Source organism: Salmo salar, chromosome 06 (genome assembly GCF_965601325.2).
Source record: "Salmo salar chromosome 06, fSalSal1, whole genome shotgun sequence".
In the NCBI taxonomy this organism is placed as follows: Eukaryota; Metazoa; Chordata; class Actinopteri; order Salmoniformes; family Salmonidae; genus Salmo; species Salmo salar.
Genome location: NC_138296.1, coordinates 95,488,524 through 95,509,926, shown reverse-complemented (window position 1 = coordinate 95,509,926; position 21,403 = coordinate 95,488,524). Strand labels below are relative to the sequence as shown.

Sequence of the window (21,403 nt, the reverse complement as noted above, 5' to 3'; positions counted from 1 at the left end):
CACCTACCTGGTGTCCCAGGTCTAAATCAGTCCCTGATTAGAGGGGGAAATCACCCACCTGGTGTCCCAGGTCTAAATCAGTCCCTGATTAGAGGGGGGAATCACCCACCTGGTATCCCAGGTCTAAATCAGTCCCTGATTAGAGGGGAATCACCCACCTGGTGTCCCAGGTCTAAATCAGTCCCTGATTAGAGGGGGAATCACCCACCTGGTGTCCCAGGTCTAAATCAGTCCCTGATTAGAGGGGAATCACCCACCTGGTGTCCCAGGTCTAAATCAGTCCCTGATTAGAGGGGGGAATCACCCACCTGGTGTCCCAGGTCTAAATCAGTCCCTGATTAGAGAGAAACAAAGACAACAACAACAAAAAGTGGAACTGTCTGTGAGGTCCAGAGTTGAGTTTGAGGGAACTACGGTAATATTTTATTTGTATAGGGGGAGCATTTACAGATGGTCTATCAACATACAACAATGTCATCGTAACAAAAAGGTTGATTTGTTTTCTCAACATCGTGTAGAGCATTGATCCTCCAGTACCCTGAACAACACACATCTCTGTTGTAGCTCTGGACAAAACACTCCTAATTTTAACTCGTTGAAGGCCTGATGACAGGTTGAAATCAGGTGTGCTCGTTTCGGGACTACAATAAAAATGTGTACTGTTGGGGGTACTGGAGGACCGGGAGTTGGGAAAAACATTGGCGTAGAATCATCGATGACAGTTTTAGTTAGCCAGGTCAAAAGGCCGTGTTCGTCAGTCACAATTTACCCATGATACATTGCGGTTGTGAAGCTCTTGAACACGGCCAAAACCCAAAACAACACACAGAGGACAGAGAACTAAAATCATTTATAGGGACGGATTCCCAGATCCAGATTAAGCCTAGTCTCTGGATTAAAAACAAAAACAAGAAGTCAATGGAGAATCTCAGGTCTATTGCCTTAATCTGGGTCCGGGAAACCAGGCCGTAGAGATTGTCATATATATATATATATATATATATATATATATATATATATATATATATATATATATATATAACTACTATAAAGAGTACATATAAATGGCATGTATCAAAAGGAATGTTATTTTTAGTCAGGTTAACAGTGACAGATCAAAACACAAGATGGCACTACATTCACTAGGAATGAGTCTGAGTCAGTGGGGGAACGTGTGTGTGGGCAGAGTGTAAGCCTGTGATGTGTAAACATAACACAATGATTCACCCATCCATGATCATTTAATAAAAGAGGGGGAAGAGGGGAGAGAGACAGGAAAGAGGACAGACAGGAAAGAGGAGAGACGGGAAAGAGGAGAGACGGGAAAGAGGAGAGACGGGAAAGAGGAGAGACGGGGAAGAGGAGAGACGGGGAAGAGGAGAGACGGGGAAGAGGAGAGACGGGGAAGAGGAGAGACGGGGAAGAGGAGAGACGGGGAAGAGGAGAGACAGGAAAGAGAGAGGGGGAAGAGGAGAGGGGGAAGAGGAGAGGGGGAAGAGGAGAGACAGGAAAGAGAGAGGGGGAAGACGAGAGACAGGAAAGAGAGAGGGGGAAGAGGAGAGGGGGAAGAGGAGAGACAGGAAAGAGAGAGGGGGAAGAGGAGAGACAGGAAAGAGGAGAAAGTGAAACAGAAGAGGCGAAAGAGAGAGAGGGGGAAGGGGAGAGAGAGAGGAAGAGGGAAGAGAAGAGGGGAGAGAGAAGAGGAGAGAGGGAAGAGAAGAGGGGAGAGAGGGAGAGGGGGAAGGGGAGAGAGAGAGAGGGGGAAGGGGAGAGTAAGAGAGGAGAGAGGGAGGAGTAATTAAAAAAACACCAGTTCCCATTTGGTCTCCTCTTCCATTACTTAACACAGCCTTCAGTGGGCTCATTACAATCCCACCAGCCGGCCCTTCGTATGTCAAGACGTCTGGTTTCACAGCGATTCAGAACGGGACTTGATGGGAGTCTATGGGCTGTTGGACATTGCAGTCCCATCTAATACACCTGTAGCGGACTCCATCTCTCGCCTCGATTTTAACCATAAGTCCAACTTTAGTGTTACCAGTTTCGACCTCAGGTCAGCTTTATCTGTCTGACCGCATACAGAACTTGGCTACTCTGACAGGAGAGCTACATTCTGCTGTTGATAGAAGGGCAGGACAACTTGGCTACTCTGACAGGAGAGCTACATTCTGCTGTTGATAGAAGGGCAGGACAACTTGGCTACTCTGACAGGAGAGCTACCTTCTGCTGTTGATAGAAGGGCAGGACAACTTGGCTACTCTGACAGGAGAGCTACCTTCTGCTGTTGATAGAAGGGCAGGACAACTTGGCTACTCTGACAGGAGAGCTACCTTCTGCTGTTGATAGAAGGGCAGGACAACTTGGCTACTCTGACAGGAGAGCTACCTTCTGCTGTTGATAGAAGGGCAGGACAACTTGGCTACTTTGACAGGAGAGCTACATTCTGCTGTTGATAGAAGAGCGGCTACACAGTGTTCTGAACAACTGACCAAAGAATACATAGCAGTAAAGAAACCTCAATCTAATTATTTACCGCTAACACAAACAGGAACCACTGACTAGATCGTCATGAGTACCAGCAGTTGTACAAAACCAAAAAAATATACTTTTTTTTTTTTTTTTTTTAAATCAGGAAAATCATTGGCCATTGTTTTGGGGGGGGGAAGCCCCGCCTCCCATGATCTGAAGCCCCTTCTATTGGTCTGATGCTCCTCCACTTGGTCTGAAGCCCCTCCCCTCCTCCTGTGTCAGGTTAGATGGCTGTAGGTGGGGGAAGAGGCTGAGGTGTTTTTTTGGGGTGGGGATAGGGTGGAGGGGCTCAGAGAGGTCAGAGTGTTGGGGTGTTTGGCAACATGGTGGCGTCACTATGGTGAGATCTCCGGGAGAGGTGAAGTGATGTAATACAGGAAGTGATGTGCTCTGCGACCTCCCGACTCCCCACGCTACCGCCTACGACTCGGAATCCTGAGGAGAAATGAGATAGAAGAAGGGTCAACCAAATCACTCAAAACTATCAATTAATCAAACAAGCAACCATCTGATTGTGTTCATAACATTTACAGAAATGTTAATTGATGTGCATTGTCCTTGTCAAATAAATAAATAAATAAATAAATAAATAAAAACTACCTCATGTATCAGGACAAAGCCACTTAGTCAATGAATGGCTACAGTTACACAGGATGCCCAATTCTGATATTTTGCCCAGTTACTGGAAATCTGATCAGTCAAAAAGACCAGTTACTGGAAATCTGATCAGTCAAATGTATAAATGCAGCCATACACAAGGATCCAGCACTGCATAGACAACAAGAGCATCAACACAGCATGCTGAATCAACACAATACATTATCAAAACATCAACACAGATCAACACGCTGTGATAATGTATTGTGTTGATTCAGCATGCTGTGATAATGTATTGTGTTGATACATCCTGTTCTGATAATGTATTGTGTTGATACATCCTGTTCTGATAATGTATTGATTCAGCATGCTGTGATAATGTATTGTGTTGATACATCCTGTTCTGATAATGTATTGTGTTGATACATCCTGTTCTGATAATGTATTGATTCAGCATGCTGTGATAATGTATTGTGTTGATACATCATGTTCTGATAATGTATTGTGTTGATACATCATGTTCTGATAATGTATTGTGTTGATTCAGCATGCTGTGATAATGTATTGTGTTGATACATCATGTTCTGATAATGTATTGTGTTGATTCAGCATGCTGTGATAATGTATCAACACAATACATTATCAGAACATGATGTATCAACACAATACATTCTCAGAACACGCTGAATCAACACAATACATTATCCCAGCATGCTGAATCAACACAATACATTATCAGAACATGATGTATCAAGACAATACATTATCCCAGCATGCTGAAATCCAAGCTGAAAGGTTCCCAAGGGACCCTGTTCATTCAGGAGTCTCCTGAGAGAGAGATCACCGTGTTCTGTTTGTCAGCAACATCAACCTTATTAAAAAGTCCTCATCAACAAACAAACCAGGATGCGTCCCAAATGACAGCCTATTCCCTAACTAGTGCACTACATTTGAACAGGGCTCATAGGGCCGTAAAGGGGGTAGAAGGTAGTGCACTGTATAGGGAATAGGGTGTCATTTGGGACGAAGCACTCATTCAAGTCCACTGGTCTATGTTAAAGCACATCCCAGCCAATTAGTGGAGTTATCCAATCAGCTGCCAGACTGGAGACAGACCAGGCATGTGATTGAAGGAAAATCTAATGATCCTGGTTACTGATAATCTGTGGAAAACGAGACAATGAATTCGTCCCAATTGGCACCCTATTCCCTATATAGTGCACTACGTTGGACCAGAGCCTATAGAGCCCAAGTAGTGCACTATAGAAGGAATAGGGTGCCATTTGGGACACGTGGTCAGACCATGTGATGTCTTCTGGACAAGTGAATCAGACTGTGTTCCTTCTCAGGGTCATATATCAAGACAGGAACATCCTGTATATTCTCAGCAATCAGATACGAGTCATCTAGAAGACAGGAACATATTCAGCCACTCTAGGAGAACAATGGAAGTGTGCTCCTCCACCCCTGTAGCTGCAGAGGGCCCCTCCACCCCTGTAGCTGCCGAGGGCTCCTCCACCCCTGTAGCTGCAGAGGGCTCCTCCACCCCTGTAGCTGCAGAGGGCTCCTCCAGCCCTGTAGCTGCAGAGGGCCCCTCCAGCTCCTTGCAGCTGCCGAGGGCCCCTCCAGCTCCTTGCAGCTGCCGAGGGCCCCTCCGCCCCTTGCAGCTGCCGAGGGCCCCTCCAGCCCTGCAGCTGCCGAGGGCTCCTCCACCACCGTAGCTGTACAACTAGTGGAGCCTTATAGTCTTCAGACCTTTCCCTTGCAAACAGTGTGTGTGTGTGTGTGTGTGTGTGTGTGTGTGTGTGTGTCATACCGTTACTGAGGGTGGTGAGCTGAGGCCTAGGAATGTAAACACAGTGTTGTTCTCCTTGGACTGGAAGAAGTCCTCATAGTCCTGATGGAATGAACACACACACACACACACACACACACACACACACACGAGTTGAGTCATAATTCGCTGTTATATCCGTGCGTTGGACGGGTTTAGGGTCAATAAATATTGTGTGGCTGAAGGGCTGGTGGAATAAAAGACAAGCAATACCTTAAAAAGAAAATCCATAAATGAATAATTCCTGTGCAATTTATATCTATAGGCTACATTGAGGTTTTCTTTCATTATTTCAGGCTCTGGTATTAGTGCAAAAGCCCAAGCTTTAGGGCTTAACTGTATATGCGCCAAATACCCTACACAGCCAATCGACAAATAATGCTTTCGGGAACAGGCAGAAAACGTTTACGTCAATCCGTGGAGGCAAAAAGGACATGGTTGAAGTTTAATTCAATAAGACAAAAGTTCTCGAAATGTAGAGTTGAACATAAAAGAGAAGGGGGGGGGGGGGGGCTAGAAAAAGCAATGTTTGGAAAAAGATTAGGTGAAGTGGTAGACGAGGATGATAGCAGTGTTGGCTATATTATGATGTGATGATTGTGAGGCGGGACTTCAAATTAGGCCCATGGCGCGTCAAGGGAACTGTAGCCTTACTGTTCAGGTTAAATGGAAACTGAACACTGGACACTGACTGTAGGTCTATAACCTCTCACATAGAATTATTAATAACTCTTGCAGAATTAAGATTTTCTTGCAGTTAAATGATCCACTAGATGTAGGCAAAATTTGGACTTGGGAATTATAGGAGTGATTTATTCATTTCAGCATCTTGAGAGAACGCAATGCTCAGTTAGATACCATCTGTAGAGGTGACGTCTTTACGATAAAAGCATCATAGAAGCTGATAGTATTTCAACCACATAAAATATCCGAGACGAACTGAAATCTGATCAGAAACACGTTGGGTCGTATTCACAGCATTCTATTTCCTTACAACCGGTCAAAGTGATTTCGTGTTTTTTTTTTGTTGTACTTTCTCCCCACGGGGTCCCTAAAACATCTTCCGCTCCGCAAAAGACGATAGAGAAAACTTGACCCGATGTGAACTAGATTGAAGCGTACATTCTATCGATTTATGACATTAATTCTGCTTAACAAGGGTTTATTGAGTCTTCTAGGGTAACATATAAAAACGACAGAAGAGAAGCTGCATGCATCTAGTTATAGACAAGTTGACTAACAAAACGTTGGAAATTAAAACCAGAAACATATCTAAAAATCAGGTAACAAGAGATTCCTGCAGCCCGTGTACATTTGTGTTGTTGTTGTTGCCGTCTTTGACTGAAGCCTATATCGCATTTTCTATATTTTCGGGCCTCAGGTTTTCACATAGGTGGTTACGGATGGGATATTAGCAATTGCGGACAGGTGATCAAATAGCTGACACACACACACACATTTTTTTTTTGTTGAGAGCCTCATTAGCAACAGCTTGTCTTACTCTGGTCTGACACGTAAAAAAAAAAAAGACAGACAAAATACTTTACAATTTACATACATTTAAAAACCATTAACATTGCTGTTCACTTGCGCTATGTATGTAAAATGGAAGGGAGTTCCGTGGACCCATGACTCTGTATAATACTGTACGTTTCCTTACACACAGTCTAACATGACAACAGACATTCCCTGAGGGCTCTGGCCAAAGGTAGTGCACTATAAAGAGAATAGGGTGCAATATGGGATGCTACCTTGATAATCTGCCCCATGGAGCAATGGGATTACCCCGCAGGGGTTACCCAGCAATATGCCGTACTCAGCACAGGGCACAGGACGGCTGACGTTAGCACCGCTAGCTAGCTCGCTCATTTATCACTCAACACAGGGCGCAGGACAGCTAATGTTAGCTAGCTCGTTCACCAACTGACCATTCAGGCTACATGCTAACATTAGACCAACTAACACAGGCTATATGCTAAATGCTAACATTAGACCAACTAACACAGGCTATATGCTAAATGCTAACATTAGACCAACTAACACAGGCTATATGCTAAATGCTAACATTAGACCAACTAACACAGGCTATATGCTAAATGATAACATTAGATTACGTAATACAGGCTAATTGCTAGACTAGAGGGCTGCATCTGCCGCAACCGCAAGTCCCGTGGCCATTCCTGTAGACGCATGTCATCACATACGCCTACATTAACATTACGTGGCTGCGTTTTGGGTTCAGGACCAGTTCTTGTGTTAGATGGATGGATTTATGTCCACCTCCTCGCTATCTTATCCCACAGTAGCTGTCTCCATTGAAGATCTGTGGGGGAAGCGGGTTGCCCTCTTCTGGGTGTTTCTCCTGGGTTAGGGTTAGTGAGGATCACTACGGTATCTATCTCTTACCCCACAGTAGCTGTCTCCATTGAAGATCTGTGGGGGAAGCGGGTTGCCCTTGTCTGGGTGTTTCTCCTGAGGGATGTGTTGGTACATCCACAGCCTTCTCTCCTCCACATTGGTGATGTCCACTTCCTGGAAGGAGATCCGGTTGGCCTCCAAGAACCCCACCACAGCTTGCTGGCGCTTCTTCACCTGTAGGGTGGGGGGGGGGGGAGAAAAAAAGACTTCCAAATCATCGAGTCAGGATACAGGATTTGGAAGGGAGTCACACGATATACAAGAGAACCATACTGAAGAAGGTCTGTCACCTGACCCCCCAGTAGAGAGAGAGAGATCAGACGTGCTGAGACTCCCGTATGGACAGACTAAACAAACACACAGTGTATTGTACTGATCATGGTGTCCATCTCTGACGGTAATGGATGAAATTAGGGAACCTTGTTCTCCATTTACTACATTACTGTTGACTAAAGCCCTATTGGTTAATGTCACCATTTTAGAAAGTTGTTGTGACTTTACTCAAATTAGCATCAATCAAATTATACTCGTTTGCTAGATTACAATCTGTTTAGTTTGTAACTTGTCGGTAGAACACACTGGATCAAATCAAATGTATTTATAAAGCCCTTCTTACATCAGCTGATATCTCAAAGTGCTGTACAGAAACCCAGCCTAAAACCCCAAACAGCAAGCAATGCAGGTGTAGAAGCACGGTGGCTAGGAAAAACTCCCTAGGAAAAACTCCCTAGAAAAAGGTCACACACTACAGGTCCAAGCCAGGCCAGCTACTACAGGGTGGTCAGCTGAGCTTGGTTCGGTCCCTACAGAAGTAATGAGAAGACAGTTTAAAACCTTGTGTGTGACTGTGACGAGTAGGAAAAACATCCCAGTGAGAACACAAACTCCCACACTTCTCTGTAGGTTATTAAAAACACACACACACACACACACACACTTTGCTGACGGTACCACCTTCCTGTTTCTCAGTCTGCTGAGTGCTCCAGCTGGACCCAGTCACCATATATAAATATGAGAGCGAGAGAGAGCTAACAGCATTGGACACTTTATGGAACACAAAGCCTTCACCATCTCATCCTGGAATATCCAAGGCCTGAGGTCATCTGCCTTTGGCCTAAAGAGCAGAAACCTAGACTTCAAAGAAAATCAGAAATACAAACATTGTCAACCTACAAGAAATATGGTATAGAGGAGATGGACCCAATGGTTTCCCCCTAGGTTACAGAGAGCTGGTAGTCCCATCCACCAAACTACCAGGTGTGAAACAGGGAAGAGACTCAGGGGGTATGCTAATTTGGTATAGAGCAGACCTAGCCCACTCTATTAAATTAATCAAAACAGGAACATTTTACATTTGGCTAGAAATTCAAAAGGAAATTATCTTAAAGAAAAATGTCCTCCTGAATGCTACCTACAGTTAAAGTGGGAAGTTTACATACACCTCAGCCAAATACATTTAAACTCAGTTTTTCACAATTCCTGACATTTAATCAGAGTAAAAATTCCCTTTCTTAGGTCAGTTAGGATCACCACTATATTTTAAGAATGTGAAATGTCAGAAGAGAGAATTATTTATTTCAGCTTTTATTTCTTTCATCACACTCCCAGTGGGTCAGAAGTTAGTATTTGGGAGCATTGCCTTTAAAATGTTTAACTTGGGTCAAACGTTTCAGGTAGCCTTCCACAAGCTTCCCACAATACATTGGGGGAATTTTGTTCCATTCCTCCTGACAGAGCTGGTGTAACCGAGTCAGGTTTGTAGGCCTCCTTGCTCACACACACATTTTCAGTTCTGCCCACACATTTTCTATGGGATTGAGGTCAGGGCTTTGTGATGGCCACTCCAATACCTTGACCTTGTTGTCCTTAAGCCATTTTGCCACAACTTTGGAAGTATGCTTGGGGTCATTGTCCATTTGGAAGACCCATTTGCAACCAAGCTTTAACTTCCTGACTGATGTCTTGAGATGTTGCTTCAATATATCAACATAATTTTCCTGCCTCATGATGCCATCTATTTTGTGAAGTGCACCAGTCCCTCCTGCAGCAAAGCACCCCCACAAGATGATGCTGCCACCTCCGTACTTTACGGTTGGGATGGTCTCCTTTGGCTTGCAAGCCTCCCCCTTTTTCCTCCAAACATAATGATGGTCATTATGGCCAAACTGTTCTATTTTTGTTTCATCAGACCAGAGGACATTTCATGAAAAAGTACAATCTTTGTCCCCATGTGCAGTTGCAAACCGTAGTCTGGCTTTTTTATGGCGGTTTTGGAGCAGTGGCTTCTTCCTTGCTGAGCGGCCTTTCAGGTTATGTCGATATAGGACTCGTTTTACTGTGGATATACAGTCGTAGCCAAAAGTTGACAATGACACAAATATTAATTTCCACAAAGTTTGCTGCTTCAGTGTCTTTAGATATTTTTGTCAGATGTTACTATGGAATACTGAAGTATAATTACAAGCATTTCATAAGTGTCAAAGGCTTTTATTGACAATTACATGAAGTTGATGCAAAGAGTCAATATTTGCAGTGTTGACCCTTCTTTTTCAAGACTGGGCCACATCCTGACTGATTGCAGCCCATTCTTGCATGGTCAATGCTTGGAGTTTGTCAGAATTTGTGGGTTTTTGTTTGTCCACCCGCCTCTTAAGGATTGATCACAAGTTCTCAATGGGATTAAGGTCTGGGGAGTTTCCTGGCCATGGACCCAAAATATCGATGTTTTGTTCCCCGAGCCACTTAGTTATCACTTCTGCCTTATGGCAAGGTGCTCCATCATGCTGGAAAAGGCATTGTTCGTCACCAAACTGTTCCTGGATGGTTGGGAGAAGTTGCTCTCGGAGGATGTGTTGGTACCATTCTTTATTCATGGCTGTGTTCTTAGGCAACATTGTGAGTGAGCCCACTCCCTTGGCTGAGAAGCAACCCCACACATGAATGGTCTCAGGATGCTTTACTGTTGGCATGACACAGGACTGATGGTAGCGCTCACCTTGTCTTCTCCGGACAAGCTTTTTTCCGGATGCCCCAAACAATCGGAAAGGGGATTCAGAGAAAATGACTTTACCCCAGTCCTCAGCAGTCCAATCCCTGTACCTTTTGCAGAATATCAGTCTGTCCCTGATGTTTTTCCTGGAGAGAAGTGGCTTCTTTGCTGCCCTTCTTGACACCAGGCCATCCTCCAAAAGTCTTCGCCTCACTGTGTGTGCAGATGCACTCACACCTGCCTGCTGCCATTCCTGAGCAAGCTTTGTACTGGTGGTGCCCCGATCCCGCAGCTGAATCAACTTTAGGAGACGGTCCTGGAGCTTGCTGGACTTTCTTTGCGCCCTGAAGCCTTCTTCACAACAATTGAACCGCTCTCCTTGAAGTTCTTGATGATCCAATAAATGGTTGATTTAGGTGGAATCTTACTGGCAGCAATATCCTTGCCGGTGAAGCCCTTTCTGTGCAAAGCAATGATGACGGCACGTGTTTCCTTGCAGGTAACCATGGTTGACAGAGGAAGAACAATGATTCCAAGCACCACCTTCCTTTTGAAGCTTCCAGTCTGTTATTCAATCTCAATCAGCATGACAGAGTGATCTCCAGCCTTGTCCTCATCAACACTCACACCTGTGTTAATGAGAGAATCACTGACATGTCAGCTGGTCCTTTTGTGGCAGGGTTGAAATGCAGTGGAAATGTTTTTGGGGGATTCAGTTCAATTGCATGGCAAAGAGGGACTTTGCAATTAATTGCAATTCATCTGATCACTCTTCATAACATTCTGGAGTATATGCAAATTGCCATCATACAAACTGAGGCAGCAGACTTTGTGAAAATTAATATTTGTGTCATTATAAAAACTTTTGGCCACAACTGTAGATACTTTTGTACCGGTTTCCTCCAGCATCTTCACAAGGTCCTTTGATGTTGTTCTGGGATTGATTTGCGCCAAACTACCTTCATCTCTAGGAGACAGAACTTGTCTTCTTCCTGAGCGGTATGACGGCTGTATGGTCCCATGGTGTTTATACTTGCGTACTATTGTTTGTACAGATGAACGTGGTACCTTCAGGCGTTTGGAAGTTGCTCCCAAGGATGAACCAGACTCGTGGAGATCTACAATTATTTTTTCTGAGGTCTTGGCTGATTTCTTTTGATTTTCCCATGATGTCAAGCAAAGGAACTGAGTTTAAAAGCTAGGCTTTGAAATACATCCACAGGTACACCTCCAATTGGCTCATATGATGTCAATTAGCATATCAGAAGCTACTAAAGCCATGACATAATTTTCTGGAATTTTCCAAGCTGTTTAATAAAGGCACAGTCAACTTAGTGCATGTAAACTTCTGACCCACTGGAATTGTGATACAGTGAATTATAAGTGAAATAATCTGTCTGTAAACAATTCTTGGAAAAATTACTTGTGTCATGTACAAAGTAGATGTCCTAACCGACTTGCCAAAACAATAGTTTGTTAACAAGAAATTTGTGGAGTGGTTGAAAAACGAGTTTTAATGACTCCAACCTAGGAGTATATAAACTTCTGACTTCAACTGTATATCCCCTCACTAGAATCCCCATACTATAATGAAGACAGCTTCTCCATCCTACCTATATCCCCCCACTAGAATCCCCATACTATAATGAAGACAGCTTCTCCATCCTACCTATATCCCCCCACTAGAATCCCCATACTATAATGAAGACAGCTTCTCCATCCTACCTATATCCCCCCACTAGAATCCCCATACTATAATGAAGACAGCTTCTCCATCCTACCTATATCCCCCCACTAGAATCCCCATACTATAATGAAGACAGCTTCTCCATCCTGGAGGGGGAAATCAATCATTTCCAGGCCCAGGGACATGTACTAGTCTGTGGTGACCTAAATGCCAGAACCGGACAAGAACCCGACACCATCAGAACACAGAGGGACAAACATCTACCTGGAGGTGACAGCATTCCCTCCCCCATATGCCCCCCTAGACAACTACGACAACATAACCAACAAAAATGGGTCACAACTCCTGCAGCTCTGTCACACGCTGGGTATGTACATAGTCAATGGTAGGCTTCGAGGGGACTCCTACGGTAGGTACACCTACAGCTCATCTCTTGGCAGTAGTACTGTAGACTACTTTATCACTGACCTCAACCCAGAGTCTCTCAGAGCGTTCACAGTCAGCCCACTGACACCCCTTTCAGATCACAGCAAAATCACAGTCTACTGGAACAGAGCTTTGCTCAATCAATGAGGCATCAAAGCCAAAGAAATTGAATAATATTAAGAAATGCTATAGATTGAAGGAAAATAGTGTTGAAATCTACCAAAAAAAACTTGCTGGACAAAATGTTTCACTGTAATAGTGAAGGTGTAAACTTGGCAGTAGAAAACCTAAAACAGTATATTTCACCTCTCTGCTTCCCTATCAAATCTAAAAATGTCAAGCAAATAACTTTAGAAAATGAACAACAATGACAAATGGTTTGATGAAGAATGCAAAAACATAAGAAAGAAATTGAGAAACCTGTCTAACCAAAAACACAGAGACCCAGAACACCTGAGTCTAGTCCTTCACTATGGTGAATCACTAAAACAATACAGAAATACACTACGGAAAGAAGGAACAGCACGTCAGAAATCAGCTCAGTGTAGTTGAAGAATCCATAGAATCGAATCACTTGTAAAAATTGGAAAACACTAAACAAACAACAACATGAAAGATGAACCCGGAGAAGAGTCCCGTATGCAAGCTGGTCCTGGGGCTCTGTTCAGAAAACACAAAACAGACCAAGGACAGCAACACAATTAGACCAAATAAACCAACTAAATCACGAGAAAACAAAAACGATAATTACTTTACACATTGGAAAGAATTAACAAAAAAAAAAAAACATCAAACTAGAATGCTATTTGTCCCTAAACAGAGAGTACACAGTGACACGCCCTGACGATAGAGAGCCATTGTTTCTCTATGGTGAAGTAGGTCAGGGCGTGACTAGGGGGTATTCTAGTTTATTATTTCTATGTGGGGTTCTAGGTTAGTATTTCTATGTTGGTGATTTGTATGATTCCCAATTAGAGGCAGCTGGTAATCGTTGTCTCTAATTGGGGATCATATTTAAGTAGTTATTTTTCCCCCACCTGTGTTGGTGGGATTTTGTTTTTTGTGTAGGTACCTATTTGCACCTTGCTATCTTCACATTTCGTTTGTTCATTTATTGTTTTTGTATTTTGCTGAAGTTTCACGTTATAATAAAGATGTGGAACGCTACTCACGCTGCGCCTTGGTCCAATTATTACGACGAACGTGACACAGTGGCAGAATACCTGACCACTGTGACTGACCAAAACTTAAGGAACGCTTTGACTATGTACTGACTCAGTGAGCATAGCCTTGCTATTGAGAAAGGCCACTGTAGATCCACAAAGAATTAAAAAACAACACAATTTTGATGAACTCCCATATCTACTGGGTGAAATTCGACAGTGTTCCATCACAGCAGCAAGATGTGTGACCTGTTGCCACAAGAAAAGGGCAACCAGTGAAGAACAAACACCATTATAAATACAACCCATATTTATGTTTATTTATTTTCCCTATTTGCACATCGTTACAACACTGTTTATATATGACATAATATGACATTTGAAAATGTCTTTATTATTTTGGAACTTCTGTGAGTGTAATGTAAAATGTTTCTTATCTATTATTTCACTTGCTTTGGCAATGTTAACATATTTTTCCCATGCCAATAAAGCCCTTAGATTGAAATTGAGAGAGGGGGGAGAGAGAGAGAGAGAGAGAGGGGGGGGGGGGGGGGGGGGGGGGGGGAGTGGTCTCAGAGCCTTGTAGCTATGTCACAATGGGACACCGGACAATCGCGTTCTCTGTCTATGGACTATGATTTACGCTTAACTGTCAGAACTCTCTCCTCATAGCAGGCATGAACCATTGTCTAGTTTCTTACAAACTCATCTCTGCTGGAGGTCTATTGTGTGTGTGTGTGTGTGTGTGTGTAAGCCTGTGCCTGTGTGTGTTTAGGGATGGTGAGGGCACAATGAAACCATTGTTTTGACACAAAGACAAATGAGGCCAGGGCAATATAAAAGGAGATTAATGTAGTAGTACTGAACAATCAATCATTGATAGGCAGACAGACAGGCAGACAGACAGACATGCAGGACACGGTGACGTAGTGTATTACTGTTTGTGTAGTAGTACTGTGCTGTAGTTCAGAGATTAACAGAGGTTAAGACAGAGGACTAATCCTTTTCTCATCACACCACGTCACCACACAGCCAGTGTGTGTGTGAAAGAGAGAGACAAAGAAAATGAAAGAGAGAATGAGTAAGAGAGAGAGAGAATGAGTAAGAGAGAGAAAAATACAGAGATAATATGTGGGTGGTCACATCTTTGGTTGTAAAAGAGGATGTGGGATCTCAACTGTTTACAGTAACATAGTGCCTGTTTACAGTAACATAGTGCCTCTAAAACAACACTACTGTTTACAGTAACATAGTGCTTGTTTACAGTAACATAGTGCCTCTAAAACACCACTACTGTTTACAGTAACATAGTGCCTCTAAAACAACACTACTGTTTACAGTAACATAGTGCCTCTAAAACAACACTACTGTTTACAGTAACATAGTGCTTGTTTACAGTAACATAGTGCCTCTAATACAACACTACTGTTTACAGTAACATAGTGCCTCTAAAACAACACTACTGTTTACAGTAACATAGTGCTTGTTTACAGTAACATAGTGCCTCTAATACAACACTACTGTTTACAGTAACATAGTGCCTCTAAAACAACACTACTGTTTACAGTAACATAGTACCTCTAAAACACTACCGTTTACAGTAAAATACCGCCTCTAAAACAACATTACTAAAGTCTCTACATATGTTGTGTGGAATCACAACGAGGTGCCATCTTCCCAACTCAGAGCGATGAGGGTAGTTTCATCCTTCCATCTAAAAGGATGAAGTGTGGTTGTCAACTCGTCCGTTCTGGGCGGATGATTACCACTCCACTAATCTGATCTAATCTGGAGCTGCTCATTTCAGGGTTCGAAATCACTTCTTATAATGATTCACTCTGTTCAGCTAGCTCTACCCCTTTGTTTCCCTCCTACTTGCTTTCTATATTTCTCTCTGTACATTTCCCTTTCTGCTAATCTCCCTCTTGCCCTCTCCACCCCTCTCCTTCCTCTCTCTTGCCCTCTCCACCCCTCTCCTTCCTCTCGCTTCCCTCTCTCTTGCCCTCTCGCTTCCCTCTCTCTTGCCCTCTCCACCCCTCTCCTTCCTCGCGCTTCCCTCTCCACCCCTCTCCTTCCTCGCGCTTCCCTCTCTCTTGCCCTCTCCTTCCTCTCCTTCCCCTCTCTCTTGCCCTCTCCTTCCTCTCCTTCCCCTCTCTCTTGCCCTCTCTCTTGCCCTCTCCTTCCTCTCCTTCCCTCTCTCTTGCCCTCTCCACCCCTCTCTCTTGCCCTCTCCCTGTACTTAAAACAGATGAGGGCTGCATGTCACTTTCCATTCTTTCTCGTCAAACTGTCATTTTATAATTCTATTTAAAATGGCATCCAAACTGAATGAAAACTCAAAACATAGATGACACCAAGGGTATTCAAGTGTGTGTGTGTGTGTGTGTCTCTCACCGGGTTAAAAATAACTTTTGTAAACACTACAGCAGCAATTGTGTTTTTGTTTTCCCATTCCAGAGATACGGTAAACTAAAATGCATGAATAATTTATCCCGTTACCTAAGACTAGAGGCATTTCTTAAGAGAGACTTTAATAAATATTATCCTCTAAAGGGTCTGCCTCTCTCTTCTCATGTGAAACCCGAAGAGCGACAGGCCCCATGTTCTTTCGGGAACGGGAGGTTAGAGGTTAGACAGATGGGACAGTCAATCCAACAGGGGGAAAAGATTGTAGGGAGTAGGGAAGCAATTGGAGGGTTAGGATAAAGCAGAAGCAGAATTTCCGTGGCCTTTAAGGAGAATAAATCAATAGAGTATTTTTCTTCTAATTAATACCATTTAGATCAATCCATTCCCTCAGGTCACACCAGAGTACACAACCAGAGTACACAACCCTATGGTCAAATGACTGATCATGGGGAGATAAAAGACTTTACTTATATTCAAAGGCTCAAAAAAAATACAAAAAAAAAAAGTGTCAGGCCTACTTTCAAGGTTTGAAATTCAGCGGTGCATGTGAAGATTGAAAACAGCCACTAAAAGACATTCCTCTTTCTAACTCATTATGTTGACATTAAAATCACAGTGTGTGTGTGTGTGGGACAAACAAGTCTGAACCGCTCCGACCAGGGCCGTCTGAACCGCTCCGACCAGGGCGGCAGGGCCGTCTGAACCGCTCCGACCAGGGCGGCAGGGCCGTCTGAACCGCTCCGACCAGGGCGGCAGGGCCGTCTGAACTAGAGGTCGACCGATTAAAAATCGGCATGGACGATTAATTAGGGCCGATTTCAAGTTTTCATAACAAATCGGCATTTTTGGATGCCGATTACATTGCACTCCACGAGGAGACTGCGTGGCAGGCTGACCACCTGTTACGCAAGTGCAGCAAGGAGCCAAGGTAAGTTGCTAGCTAGCATTAAACGTATCTTATAAAAAAACAATCAATCTTAACATAATCACTAGTTAACTAAACATGGTTGATGATAGTTTAACTAGCTTGTCCTGCGTTGCATATGATCAATGCGGTGCCTGTTAATTTATCATTGAATCACAGCCTACTTCACCAAACAGGTGATGACTTAACAAAAGCGCATTCGCGACAAAAGCACAATCGTTGCACCAATGTACTTAACCATGAACATCAATGGCTTTCTTAAAATCAATACACAAGTATATATTTTTTAAACCTGCATATTTAGTTAAAAGAAGTTCATGTTAGCAGGCAATAATAACTAGGGAAATTATGTCACTTCTCTTGCGTTCAGTGCACGCAGAGTCAGAGTATATGCAGCAGTTTGGGCCGCCTGGCTCGTTGCGAACTAATTTGCCAGAATTGTACATAATTATGACATAACGTTGAAGGTTGTGCAATGTAACAGCAACAGACTTAGGGATGCCACCCGTTCGATAAAATACGGAATGGTTCCGTATTTCACTGAAAGAATAAATGTTTTGTTTTCGAAATGATAGTTTCCGGATTTGACCTTATTAATGACCAAAGGCTCGTATTTCTGTGTGTTTATTATATTATAATTAAGTCTATGATTTGATAGAGCAGTCTGACTGAGCGGTGGTAGGCAGCAGCAGGCTCGTAAGCATTCATTCAAACAGCACTTTGCTGTGTTTCACAATGCTTGAAATACAGCTCTGTTTATGACTTCAAGCCTATCAACTCCCGAGATTAGGCTGGCAAAACTAAAGTACCTATTAGAACATGCAATAGTTAAAGGTATATGAAATACAAAATGGTATAGAGAGAAATAGTCCTATAATAACTACAACCTAAAACTTCTTACCTGGGAATATTGAAGAGCTTTCATATGTGCTCATGTTCTGAGCAAGACACTTAAACATTAGCTTTCTTACATGGCACATATTGCACTTTTACTTTCTTCTCCAACACTTTGTTTTTGCATTATTTAAACCAAATTGAACAGGTTTCATTATTTATTTGAGACTAAATAGATTTTATTTATGTATTATATTAAATATAAAATAAAAGTGTTAATTCAGTATTGTTGTAATCATCATCACACACACATTAATCAGTATCGGCTTTTATTGGTCCTCCAATAATCGGTATCGGCTTTTATTGGTCCTCCAATAATCGGTATCGGCGTGGGAAAATCATAATCATAAATCGGTCGACCTTTAGTTTGAACAGCACATACCAAGGGTGCAGGGCCATTTGCAGTACATTACAGGACTACATCTCAAATGGCACCCTATACCCTACATAGTGCACTACTTTTGTCCAGGGCCCATAGGGAGAATGATGTCATTCAGGGACACAGTTCAGTTGAGGAGGACATCCTGTTTCAGTTGGTAGAGCACGGTGTTTGCAACACCAGGGTTGTGGGTTCGATTCCCACGGGGGACCAGTATGGAGAAGAAAAAAATTAATAAAATGTATGAAATGTATGCATTCACTACTGTTAGTCGCTCTGGATAAGAGCGTCTGCTAAATGACTCAAATGTAGAAAAAGGGAGCACTGTTAGAAGAGGCAAACATGGACTTTGTTCAACCTTGGCGCTGATAAGATAAAAACATACCTAGAGCGGGAGAGTTGTACAGGGCGCTTCCCAAATGGCACCCTATTCCCTATGAAGTATACTACTTTAGACCAGGGCCCAGTTGGGGGGGACGACGACGACAACCATATGCATTTCTTTGCACTTAAAAGACAGACAGTGGAAAGTAAGCCTACATCATGTGCAGCTGGCTATATATTTTTTTGTTGCGTGGACCTACTGGGTCCTACGTGGGCCTACTGGGTCCTACGTGGACCTACTGGGTCCTACGTGGACCTACTGGGTCCTACGTGGGCCTACGTTGTCCTACTGAGTCCTACGTGGGCCTACGTGGACCTACGTGGGCCTACTGAGACCTACTGGGGCCTACTGGGTCCTACGTGGACCTACGTGGACCTACTGAGTCCTACTGAGTCCTACGTGGGCCTACTGAGTCCTACGTGGGCCTACTGGGTCCTACGTGGTCCTACTGAGTCCTACGTGGTCCTACTGGGTCCTACGTGGTCCTACTGGGTCCTACGTGGTCCTAGGCTGCAATATCAAATGGAAGTGCACCATTTAAATCTCAATAAAGCCTACAGAGTATTATCTTCTATTTAAACTGCATCCCAATCAATACCCTACTCCCTATGAAGTGCACTACTTTTGACTAGGTCCTACATGGCTCCCATAGGGCTCTGGTCAAAAGTAGTGTACTACTACATAGGGGAATAGGGGAATAGGGTGCCATTTGTGATGCAAACAAGGCGTTATGCCTGGCTCTGCTGTGTGTACACGTACCTGCTAAAAGAAGAGGGCCTTGAGAATTTTATGTAACCTTTATGTAACCTTTATTTAACTAGGCAAGTCAGTTAAGAACAAATTCTTATTTTCAATGACGGCCTAGGAACAGTGGGTTAACTGCCTTGTTCAGGGGCAGAACGACAGATGTGTACCTTGTCGGCCTCGGGGATTTGAACCAGCAACCTTCCGGTTACTAGTCCAGGAATAATGATGTGAAAGATCTCCAAGATGCAAGTTGAACCTCTGAGACCTGCATCTAGTGTAGAGTCATTAAAGCTCACCCCTAAAACATGGAGGTTAATAAGGTGTAGTGGGCTAATGGGTTGGATTTCAGAATAATCACACAGAATGAACTAATACAGACACACACAAGAACAACAACAAAAATCACATGTCTATAGCCATGTTTTCAAAAATCAAAGTATGCTAAACACGTTTGGAGTGAAGGCAATAGCAGGCTACGTTCCAGAATCTTGCTTCTCACTAGCATATAGGAGATCAGTCAGAGAACTTACATAAGGCCCCCCCTCCCGATGTCAACAACAATATCAAAAGGCATGATGAACGCATTCCCTCCTCACGGCACTGTCTGCATCTGTACAATTGATGCAACTCACACAGAAGAATATAAATCCTACAGATTTGATTACGGGTAGGCTACATACTATCAGAGCAAGAACTCACTCACCGCCACAGATCCCGAGGAGGAGGCGATGTAAACCTTGATCACCATAGTATTTTTGGTGCTGTGCGTCGCACGGCTGAACTCGAGCGGTTTTATATTCCGTTTCACTTGAGGCGTTTATCCCAGTAGTAGGATCCTAATGTAAGTGCCTCTCCTCGCAGTTCAAGCCGTGTTTATATTAATGTCAGTGTTGGTAGGTAGGCTGCGCGCCTCCCGGTATTTATAGGCTACAGTCAGTGCCACGATAACGTCGTACCGTGGACCGCGCTCCCCCATCCGGCACCCTGCGGTCCTGACAGCACTGATCTTTTGGACTGAACTGAACCACACTGAGCCTGCTTGACACATGCATTATGTGAAATATAGTTTGTTTGTATACAACGAAAGGTTACTGCAGCCAGGAGCTTTTTAATACCTTTCGAAAAAAGGACAAATCTGGACAAATAACAGATCAGGACAAATGCACAGAACAGCACGCCAGACCGTTGCAACAATTTAATGAATCACACACACACCATAAGGGCTAATGACAATCAAAAACATATTCCTAATATAGATCAACTCTTTATTCAGAATAGATTAATACAAACCTAGAAACAACCATTAGGTTAGGTCTCCTTATTAATTTGAATGTATTCTTGAATAAATCTGAATATCTTGAACTCACGCAACAAGTGGTCACAGCGCCACTCTCTGGCGTAACGACGTAACTACAGTATGCGGAAGAACGGGGGTTGCCATGGCACCGCTAACACCTTAGCTAGCGAGATAAACAGCTAGCTAACTCAGTCGATCAGTTTCAGATCATGGCTGACCATGGAGACGTGAAGCCAAGGTAATCTGAACGGGATGGGTTGATGTACCTTTCCTAAATGCTAACTAACTAACTAACTAACTAGCTAGTTAGATAGATAGAAAACAACAACAGACTAGACATGGAATAGTTTGATTGCAAGCAACTAGCTAATAATATACATTCATTGCTGTTACAAGTAGCTAGCAAAGACGTTATTGAACAGTCAATGTAGCTAGCAAGCTAGCTAGTTGAAAGCCTAAACAAATAATCGACTCATATGTTGATGAAATAGCTAAATTAGCTAGCTTTAAACTTAAATTACTATAGGCTCAGAAGGATCCAGGTCACAGGCTGGATGCTTCTTGAGACTGTCGTTGCAGTACTTCTGCCTTGAAGTCTTGGAGCCTCAAAAACGTATCGGCAGCAAATATGATGTCCAGCTTTTTGGACTTTTTGGACACTTGTGCAGTACCATTACCCAACTTTATCAGGAGTTATCCTGAGTCTATTTGCGAGCGGGAAATG

At 43.3% G+C, this 21,403-nt stretch overlaps 1 protein-coding gene across 1 annotated transcript; it reads right to left on the bottom strand.

The window, feature by feature from the left end:
- Positions 1 to 1,018: 1,018 nt before the first annotated feature.
- On the bottom strand, positions 1,019 to 20,392 carry sh3bgrl2 (SH3 domain binding glutamate-rich protein like 2). The gene is made up of 4 exons (XM_045721187.2): positions 20,086 to 20,392; positions 7,367 to 7,552; positions 4,943 to 5,023; positions 1,019 to 2,964 (listed from the first exon to the last, which is right to left on the bottom strand). Exons 1-4 carry the CDS (start codon positions 20,128 to 20,130, stop codon positions 2,950 to 2,952), a joined length of 327 nt encoding a protein of 108 aa, XP_045577143.1. The 5' UTR covers positions 20,131 to 20,392; the 3' UTR covers positions 1,019 to 2,949.
- Positions 20,393 to 21,403: the final 1,011 nt, after the last annotated feature.

What these genes read in the sequence shown, in the direction of transcription:
- sh3bgrl2 (XM_045721187.2), bottom strand. Translation starts at nt 20,130, where the DNA reads ATGGTGATCAAGGTTTACATCGCCTCCTCCTCGGGATCTGTGGCG. An exon ending in CCTCCTCGGGATCTGTGGCG is followed by an intron (nt 7,553 to 20,085) that starts GTGAGTGAGTTC and finishes CCCACCCTACAG; the next exon opens with GTGAAGAAGCGCCAGCAAGC. An exon ending in ATGGAGACAGCTACTGTGGG is followed by an intron (nt 5,024 to 7,366) that starts GTAAGAGATAGA and finishes TCATTCCATCAG; the next exon opens with GACTATGAGGACTTCTTCCA.